We start from the raw sequence: 9837 nt of genomic DNA, 5'->3' as shown, positions 1-9837 counted from the left end.
TGTCCAGTTATGAGATCTACAAGTAAGTTAATTTTTTTCCAGTTTTGCTAGAACTCATCTAGATGAGATCTAATTTGGTCTCATTCACCTTTTATAGCCATTGAATGTGATGCTATAAGATACGTGTGTGCTGACGTAGGTTGTATCTGTTCTTGTTTTCAAAGTGAATGAGACCAAATTATATCTCATCAGATGAGTTCTAGATACTCTTTTTTTTTTCAAAAAGGAGGAGTACCCCCAGCCCCTGCATCACATGATGCCATGAACCGATCGAGCATACAAGTTCCAAATAAGTTACAGGATGAAATGTCACAAGCGGTAAAAATAGGACAATATGTCTACACACATATTCTATTATTGAATCGCCATTCAAACCGGCTGCACGTAGCTCATGCTAAGTTTGACTAATTTTATAGGTACTACCACTGTTCCAAAATACCCCTAGTTGAGGTTCTGGATTTGTCCCAAGCCAAATGTGTTTAAGTTTGATCAATTCCACGGAGAAAATGATCTAGATTTGGGCTTAGTGGGCCTTCATTCTTGATCACTTCTTCCAGCATTCTTTTGTCACTTCTACTTAGGCTTTGCTACGATCCGGACCTAAGTTTCTGGTCCACAACAGCATAGGAATGTTTATGGTAGTGGTATATGATAGTTGCCTCAAAAAAAATGTTAGTTAGCCAAATATAGTAAATTTACATCAAATTATGTTACAATTTTTTCCTAACACTAATTGAATGTAATGGATTTTTATGCCCAGAAAATGAGTTTGAAATGACTATTGCATAAAGCCTGACCATGTCCTATTTTTGTTGTCCAACGTTTTTTATAGTAGTTGAAATTAAAGTTCAAAGGTTTTAGTGGTAAGATGGAAGTGGAACTTTGCATGGTATGGTAGAAATTGCATTACAAGTAGTCTTTATATATAGTTAAAGGAGATATTTGGATTGAAAAATTAATGAAGTGGGTAAATGGAAATGAACTTTGTTATTTGGTGGCATGTAGTGAATTGGTGTTATTCAGTACAACCGAGAGAAATTTCTTAAAAAAATCATGTGCATGAGTTTGTTTACCCGCAAAAAAAAACAAGTTTGTTTGTTCTTCTTTTTTCACTAAGAAGCTACCTTTCTTATTTTGCCGGAAAACTTCTGATCTATTCATCTTCAATCATGGTTGTATAGCAAATAACGAAAATAATAAAAATTACATCCAAATCCGTAAACAATCTAGCGACGATTACAATACTCATAAACTTGCTCAACTGTGCAGAAAGAGATGATGGATCCTACTGTCAAGGGAACCATGAATGTACTCAAGGCCTGCTCAGCTATGAACGTTGAGAAACTAGTTCTGGTTTCTTCCGCCGCCAGTATTTGCTTCAATCCCGATTGGCCAGAAGATAAAGTCAAAGATGAAAGTTGTTGGTCAGACAAAGAGTACTGCAAGGAGAATAAGGTGAGGACTCGGAATTGGTGATCTATAATACATCCACCACCAAGTTTTCAAAGAGATTAAAATCTATTACTCCCTCCATTTCCTAATATATGATCTTTTAGCTATTTCAAAATATTGACTACATACATACTAAAATGGATGAACATACATATAAAAACGTGTCTAGATACATACGAATAAAAAAAAAAGCTAAAAGTCTTATATTAGGGAACGGAGGGGAGTATAAAAGAAAGGGACATCTTCTTAACCATTGCACTGGCTAGTGAGATCTAATTGAAGATGAGACGATTGCTGAGAGGTAGCGCTAACTCGACAACATGCGCACTGGTTTGTGTTGGCAGAGCTGGTATTCTCTTGCGAAGACCGAAGCTGAAGAGATAGCCCTGGAATACGGGGAGAAGAACGGATTGCATGTTATCACATTTTGCCCTGGTCTGGTCTTCGGCCCTCTGTTGCAGCATGTGGTGCTCAACACTAGCAGCAAGGTCCTCCTCTACATGATAAGAGGTTTCAGTCCTAATTCAAGTGCAATATGCAACATTTCTTTCTTGCTTTCTGTAACTCTGTTGTACTCCCTCCGTCCGGAAATACTTGTCGGAAAAATGAATGTATCTAGACATATTTTAGTTTTAGATACATCCATTTTTATGCATTTCTGCGACAAGTATTTTTGGACGGAGGGAGTACTTGGCATTTATCACTAGGATAACAATATTTTTGGAAGTGCATGGTAGATTCAGTACTACTGAAACAAAAGCTAGCGATTTGTCTTAATTTTAATTTGCCGTTGTGTAACTTCCGAACATACAACCATAGCAGCCCAACAAAGTTCAACAAACTGAGCATATGATTTACTGTTTGGATGCAGGAGGCCCTGATACGATGAACAATAAGTTCTGGCCCATAGTAGACGTTCGCGACGTAGCCGACGCGTTGCTCCTGTTGTACAACAAGGCGGGGCGACATGAGAGGTACATATGCTCGTTAGACCAAATGGACTTGAAGGAATTGCTGGAGATAATGAAGAGCATGTACCCAAGCTACAGTTATGCAGACAAGTAAGAGCCATTGTATCATATCAACGTCATGCCATAGCTTGCCTTAGAGTCGGTTTACGAAGGATTTTAACCACCATTTTTTGGTGTTTGCAGGATGGTCGACGTGGATTACAAGGGTGCACTGACTTCAGATAAATTGAAGAATTTGGGGTGGAAACCAAGGAAATTAGAGGATACACTCGCAGACAGCGTTGAGTCGTATGAAAAGGCAGGGCTTCTTCATGTTTCAGATGGCGAACCCTGCCGGCTTCCCTTCTTCTACCGCATACCACCTTTGGTGGAATGAGCCAGCACCATTTAGTCATTGGTTTTTTTTTTCTTGAGACATCACTGAATGTGTTTTGGAAAAATAAGGAGGGGACAGGTTCCATGGTCTACCCGGGATGGGTGCATGCAGATGCAACTTGTGTCCCTGTTCGATTTCTAAGCTGGACAATTGAGGCTATGTTTTTCTTTTGAATTGAGGCTATGTTTGAGGACGGAGGTTTAACCTCCTTTTCGAAACAAAGAAAAAAAACATATCCACCATGATATCAAACATAGTCTGGATGTACTATTTTATTTGTAGGAAAATTAGTCTGGAACTGTGTTCGATGTTCATTAGTTGAAACGGATGCACTTGGGCGTGATCGTTCGACCGAAACAATCAGAACACAACAGTTGGCAAAACACGTTTATCGAAAAACACGCTCCCCTCTTTCTCCCCACCCTATTATTGGGTGCTCTCCACCTTGCTCGACTCATCTTCCAACTCTGCCTTATGTCTCCGCATGTTGTAGTCCACCGCCAAACGCGGAAAAGGCGAGGTATTGACACCTCAGTGAGGTCATTCCTCTAGGGTGTTGGTCGCCATTGTTTAGGTCAGTGGCGGAGCTAGCTCAAGTTTAGAGCCCGGGCAAGATTGACGCGCAAACATGTTAATAAGGTTTTGCCCAAGCAAACTCTTCACTAATCTAATTTTCTCTACTACAGTTCGATGGACATGCAGCATGGGAGCCCGGGCAGCTGCCCCAGCTCGCCGGGTGCTGGCTCCGCCACTGGTTTAGGTAACCCCCCTCCCTCCTTCTCATGCGCACTTTCCTTCCTCCTTTCGATCGAACGGTGCTGAGCTCTATTAAAGAACTTCCTACTTGATCTAAGAAAACTCACGCGGAACAATTTAAATAAATAAAAATACTCATCAAAATGGCATCTGGCGATATGAAAAAAAATGCAAGTAGTGGTGATGCCAGTCACAAGTATAAATACATTTACAAAGTTAATATTCTAGGCTAACTATCTACCAAGATGGTGTTGTAGAAGCACGAGACGATGGAGCATTCAAACCACATCCAATACAAATATGACCGAAGATTTCGGTGTTCATGAGTTGGTTTGGCTGGAACACATGATATTGGTGGTGACTTGGTTTGCCAAGCTACCAGGTTTTCTGGCAAAATCACTATAATGATGGAAGAGGAGGAACAACAAAACAGAGGTTTAGGATCAACTTATGTCTGATACTAGTAGACCGGAGATATGCAAATGTACGGGACGCGGCGTTTTGGCTATTGGGTGCATCTGCACCCAAGGTGAACAGGAAATTCGTTTAAATTAGTAAAAAATTCAAAAAAAATCCGCATTTTCTATGATGCTAGATGCTCATGTGTGTGAAGTCCGTGTCAAATTTTGTGGAGTTTGGACATTTCAGTAGCTCTTAGCAAAAAAGACCAATTTTGGGGCTTTAAGAAAGTTTACTGTTCACGTACTGTTTAATTTGAGTTTTGTCCAATTTTTTATTTTTTGCCATGAGCTCCTCAAATGTCCGAACAAGCTGAAATTTGGCACGAACATCACGTATTGGAGCATCTTCGATCTAATTTTTTTTCAAAATTTTTTGAACTTTTTAAGTATTTTTTGAATTTACTGTTCACCGGATGCAGATGAGCCTAGGCACCAAACTGAATATCTGGATGTGTGTGCTTTATTCGTTGGAACTAGATCGGAACTGCGCCTTGGCGCACCGGTGCCTAGCTCAACACAGTGACCCAACGTCTAAACTTCAATACAACAAAAGCATTATGTACAACCAAAGGATATTACAGTAATTGGTCAAGCTAACTGAGTTTTGTACAGACCACAAACATTAAAGTTATAATGAGAGTAATGCAGCTACTGCCCAGGATAACCGAGTTTAGCATAGAGCATACAGATAAAAGGATATACCAAAAGCAAGGTATTATTCCCAAGATAACTGACCTACAACTTTACTTCAAAGCATACAAGCAAAAATTGTACCCAAAGCAAGGCATAGTGCTTGCTCAGGACAACTAATTTGAACTCGATTGCATCAAGTTCAGTACAAAGCATAAATACATAAGTTCTATAAATATAGCCAAGTAGTTCATATCGGCAAGCTTAAGTATTGCAACAAATGTTGTAGCTGCTCATAAACATAATGAGATAATAGACAATTGAGAACGAAGAGCTGCAAACATCGATAAGTAGGCCATTGTCTTTGTTAATCAAAGAACATCTACGATAGCTTATAGCTGACCATTACTAAGAACTACTACTTCCTCCTTCCCAGTGAAAAGGGTATTTTCTGAGGCGAAGCTAATGCAGATAGTAGTGGCCAATACTTGACAGGCTTCATCTTGCTAATGATAATATGGAAGATCTACACAAACAATAATATAATTAGCTAATGAACCCAGGCACTATGCAAGCTATACAGAATTCAAATTTCATATTGAGATTGAACACAAATTAATACCATTGTGCCTATAGAGTGAAGTGCAGAAGATGGCACTTCACAATTGAAAGATCCAAATGAATATCGCAATAGAAAGAAGAATGTGCTTGCAAAAAACAACAATGTAGGTGAGAGCAACATATCAGTCCTTACATCCACTGGTAGCATTAGAGATGCATATGAAAATGTAAACACTGTTAACATTGCAAGTTTCAAAAAGAATGCATAAGAAATATGTTCATCGGTAGCATTAGAGATGCATAAGAAATATGTAAACACTGTTAACATTGCAAGTTTGAAAAGAATGCAACAAACAGATTCATAATGACTTCAACTGTTATAGCGAAAATAAATAGTAATGGAAGGAGACTTGGAAAGAGAAAATAGAAGTGCAGAGCTTAACATGAATTCGTACATGGAAATTTTAACATCAAAGTAATTAGTTGACTTAAAGCAACATAGGTCCACCTACACCGCCTGGCACTGCTAATTCTGGATATGCAAAGGAGCAAACAGAAAGTCAGGAGCATGTTAATGAAGGAAATATGCCCTAGAGGCAATAATAAAGTTATTATTTATTTCCTCATATCATGATAAATGTTTTTATTCATGTTAGAATTGTATTAACCGGAAACATGATACACGTGTGAATACATAGACAAACATAAAGTCACTAGTATGCCTCTACTTGACTAGCTCATTAATCAAAGATGGTTATGTTTCCTAACCATAGACATGTGTTGTCATTTGATTAATGGGATCACATCATTAGGAGAATGATGTGATTGACATGACCCATTCCGTTAGCCTAGCACTTGATCGTTTAGTATGTTACTATTGCTTTCTTCATGACTTATACAAAGTTCCTGCAACTATGAGATTGTGCAACTCATGTTTACCGGAAGAACACTTTGTGTGCTACCAAACGTCACAACGTAACTAGGTGATTATAAAGGTGCTCTACAGGTGTTTCCGAAGGTACATGTTGGGTTGGCATAATTCGAGATTAGGTTTTGTCACTCCGATTGTCGGAGAGGTATCTCTGGGCCCTCTCGGTAATACTCATCACCTAAGCCTTGCAAGCATTGTAACTAATGAGTTAGTTATAAGATGATGTGTTACAGAACGAGTAAAGAGACTTGCCGGTAATGAGATTGAACTAGGTATTGGATACCGATGATCAAATCTCGGGCAAGTAACATACCGATGACAAAGGGAACAACGTATGTTGTTATGCGGTTTGACCGATAAAGATCTTCGTAGAATATGTAGGAACCAATATGGGCATCCAGGTTCCGCTATTGGTTATTGACCGAGAATAGTTCTAGGTCATGTCTACATAGTTCTCGAACCCGCAGGGTCCGCACGCTTAACGTTACGATGACAGTTTTATTATGAGTTTACAAGTTTTGATGTACCGAAGTTTGTTCGGAGTCCCGGATGTGATCACGGACATGACGAGGAGTCTCGAAATGGTCGAGACATAAAGATTGATATATTGGACGACTATATTCGGACACCGGAAGTGTTCTGGGTGATTTCGGAGAAAACCGGAGTGCCGGAGGGTTACCGGAACCCCCCGAAGAGTTAATGGGCCACATGGGCCTGGGTGGGAAGAGAGAGGGGCGGCCAGGAAGGGCCGCGCGCCCCCTCTCCCTCTGGTCCGAATTGGACTAGGAGGGGGGGAGGCGGCGCCCCCCTCTTTCCTTCCCCTCCTCCCCCCTTCCTTCCCCTCCTAGTAGGAGTAGGAAAGGAGGAGTCCTACTCCTACTAGGAGGAGGAGTCCTCCTCCTGGCGCGCCCAACAAGGGCCGGCCGGCCTCCCCCTCCCTCCTTTATATACGGGGGCAGGGGGCACCCCATAGACACACAAGTTGATCTACGGATCGTTCCTTAGCCGTGTGCGGTGCCCCCCTCCACCATATTCGACCTCGGTCATATCGTCGCAGAGTTTAGGCGAAGCCCTGCGCCGGTAGAACATCATCATCGTCACCACGCCGTCGTGCTGACGGAACTCATCCCCGAAGCTTTGCTGGATCGGAGCCCGGGGATCGTCATCGAGCTGAACGTGTGCTGAACTCGGAGGTGCCGTACGTTCGGTGCTTGGATCGGTCCGATCATGAAGACGTACGACTACATCAACCGCGTTTTCATAACGCTTCCGCTTATGGTCTACGAGGGTACGTGGACGGACACTCTCCCCTCTCGTTGCTATGCATCACCATGATCTTGCGTGTGCGTAGGAATATTTTTGAAATTACTACGTTCCCCAACAGTGGTATCAGAGCCAGGTTTTATGCGTTGATGTTATATGCACGAGTAGAACACAAGTGAGTTGTGGGCGATACAAGTCATACTGCTTACCAGCATGTCAGACTTTGGTTCGGCGGTATTGTGAGATGAAGCGGCCCGGACCGACATTACGCGTACGCTTACGCGAGACTGGTTTCACAGTTGCGAGCATTCGTGCTTAAAGGTGGCTGGCGGGTGTCTGTCTCTCTCACTTTAGCTGAATCGAGTGTGGCTACGCCCGGTCCTTGCGAAGGTTAAAACAGCACCAACTTGACAAACTATCGTTGTGGTTTTTATGCGTAGGTAAGAACGGTTCTTGCTAAAAGCCCGTAGCAGCCACGTAAAATTTGCAACAACAAAGTAGAGGACGTCTAACTTGTTTTTGCAGGGCATGTTGTGATGTGATATGGTCAAGACATGATGCTATATTTTATTGTATGAGATAATCATGTTTTGTAATCGAAGGTTATCGGCAACTGGCAGGAGCCATATGGTTGTCGCTTTATTGTATGAAATGCAAACGCCCTGTAATTGCTTTACTTTATCACTAAGCGGTAGCGATAGTCATAGAAGCAATAGTTGGCGAGACGACAACGATGCTACGATGAAGATCAAGGTGTCGCGCCGGTGATGATGGTGATCATGATGATGCTTCGGAGATGGAGATCACAAGCACAAGATGATGATGGCCATATCATATCACTTATATTGATTGCATGTGATGTTTATCCTTTATGCATCTTATCTTGCTTTGATTGACGGTAGCATTTTAAGATGATCTCTCACTAAAATTATCAAGAAGTGTTCTCCCTGAGTATGCACCGTTGCCAAAGTTCGTCGTGCCCAGACACCACGTGATGATCGGGTGTGATAAGCTCTACGTCCATCTACAACGGGTGCAAGCCAGTTTTGCACACGCAGAATACTCAGGTTAAACTTGACGAGCCTAGCATATGCAGATATGGCCTCGGAACACGGAGACCGAAAGGTCGAGCATGAATCATATAGTAGATATGATCAACATAGTGATGTTCACCATTGAAAACTACTCCATCTCACGTGATGATCGGTTATGGTTTAGTTGATTTGGATCACGTGATCACTTAGATGACTAGAGAGATGTCTGTCTAAGTGGGAGTTCTTAAGTAATATGATTAATTGAACTTAAATTTATCATGAACTTAGTACCTAATAGTATTTTGCTTGTCTATGTTTGTTTGTAGATAGATGGCTCGTGCTGTTGTTCCGTTGAATTTTAATGCGTTCCTTGAGAAAGCAAAGTTGAAAGATGATGGTAGCAATTATACGGACTGGGTCCGTAACCTGAGGATTATCCTCATTGCTGCACAGAAAAGTTACATCCTGGAAGCACCGCTGGGTGCCAGGCCTGCTGCTGATGCAACTGACGACGTTAAGAACGTCTGGCAGAGCAAAGCTGATGACTACTCTATAGTTCAGTGTGCCATGCTTTACGGCTTAGAACCGGGTCTTCAACGACGTTTTGAACGTCATGGAGCATATGAGATGTTCCAGGAGTTGAAGTTAATATTTCAAGCAAATGCCCGGATTGAGAGATATGAAGTCTCCAATAAGTTCTACAGCTGCAAGATGGAGGAGAATAGTTCTGTCAGTGAACATATACTCAAAATGTCTGGGTATAATAATCACTTGATTCAACTGGGAGTTAATCTTTCGGATGATAGCGTCATTGACAGAATTCTTCAATCACTGCCACCAAGCTACAAGAGCTTTGTGATGAACTATAATATGCAAGGGATGAACAAGACTATTCCCAAGCTCTTCGCAATGCTAAAAGCTGTGGAGGTAGAAATCAAGAAGGAGCATCAAGTGTTGATGGTCAACAAGACCACTAGTTTCAAGAAAAAGGGCAAAGGGAAGAAGAAGGGGAACTTCAAGAAGAACAGCAGTTGCTGCTCAAGAGAAGAAACCCAAGTCTGAACCTAAGCCTGAAACTGAGTGCTTCTACTGCAAGCAGACTGGTCACTGGAAGCGGAACTGCCCCAAGTATTTGGCGGATAAGAAGGATGACAAAGTGAACAAAGGTATATGTGATATACATGTTATTGATGTGTACCTAACTAGAGCTCGTAGTAGCACCTGGGTATTTGATACTGGTTCTGTTGCTAATATTTGCAACTCGAAACAGGGACTACGGAATAAGCGAGCACTGGCCAAGGACGAGGTGACGATGCGCGTGGGAAACGGTTCCAAAGTCGATGTGATCGCGGTCGGCACGCTACCTCTACATCTACCTTCAGGATTAGTTTTAGACCTGAAT

The 9837-nt window shown here is 41.8% G+C and overlaps 1 protein-coding gene across 1 annotated transcript in view; it reads left to right on the top strand.

The window, feature by feature from the left end:
- Nucleotides 1-3038, top strand: part of LOC119305779 (phenylacetaldehyde reductase-like) — a 4472-nt gene extending 1434 nt beyond the window's left edge. Inside the window, exons 3-6 of the mRNA XM_037582209.1 lie at nt 1270-1455; nt 1797-1962; nt 2324-2513; nt 2607-3038. Of these exons, the coding sequence (XP_037438106.1) occupies nt 1270-1455; nt 1797-1962; nt 2324-2513; nt 2607-2799 (735 nt within the window). The 3' untranslated portion in view covers nt 2800-3038. The remainder of the gene's footprint in view (nt 1-1269; nt 1456-1796; nt 1963-2323; nt 2514-2606) is intronic.
- The last annotated feature ends 6799 nt before the right edge of the window (nt 3039-9837 follow it).

Source organism: Triticum dicoccoides, chromosome 5B (genome assembly GCF_002162155.2).
Source record: "Triticum dicoccoides isolate Atlit2015 ecotype Zavitan chromosome 5B, WEW_v2.0, whole genome shotgun sequence".
NCBI classification, from domain to species: domain Eukaryota; kingdom Viridiplantae; phylum Streptophyta; class Magnoliopsida; order Poales; family Poaceae; genus Triticum; species Triticum dicoccoides.
This window is presented reverse-complemented; position numbering and strand designations above follow the sequence as displayed.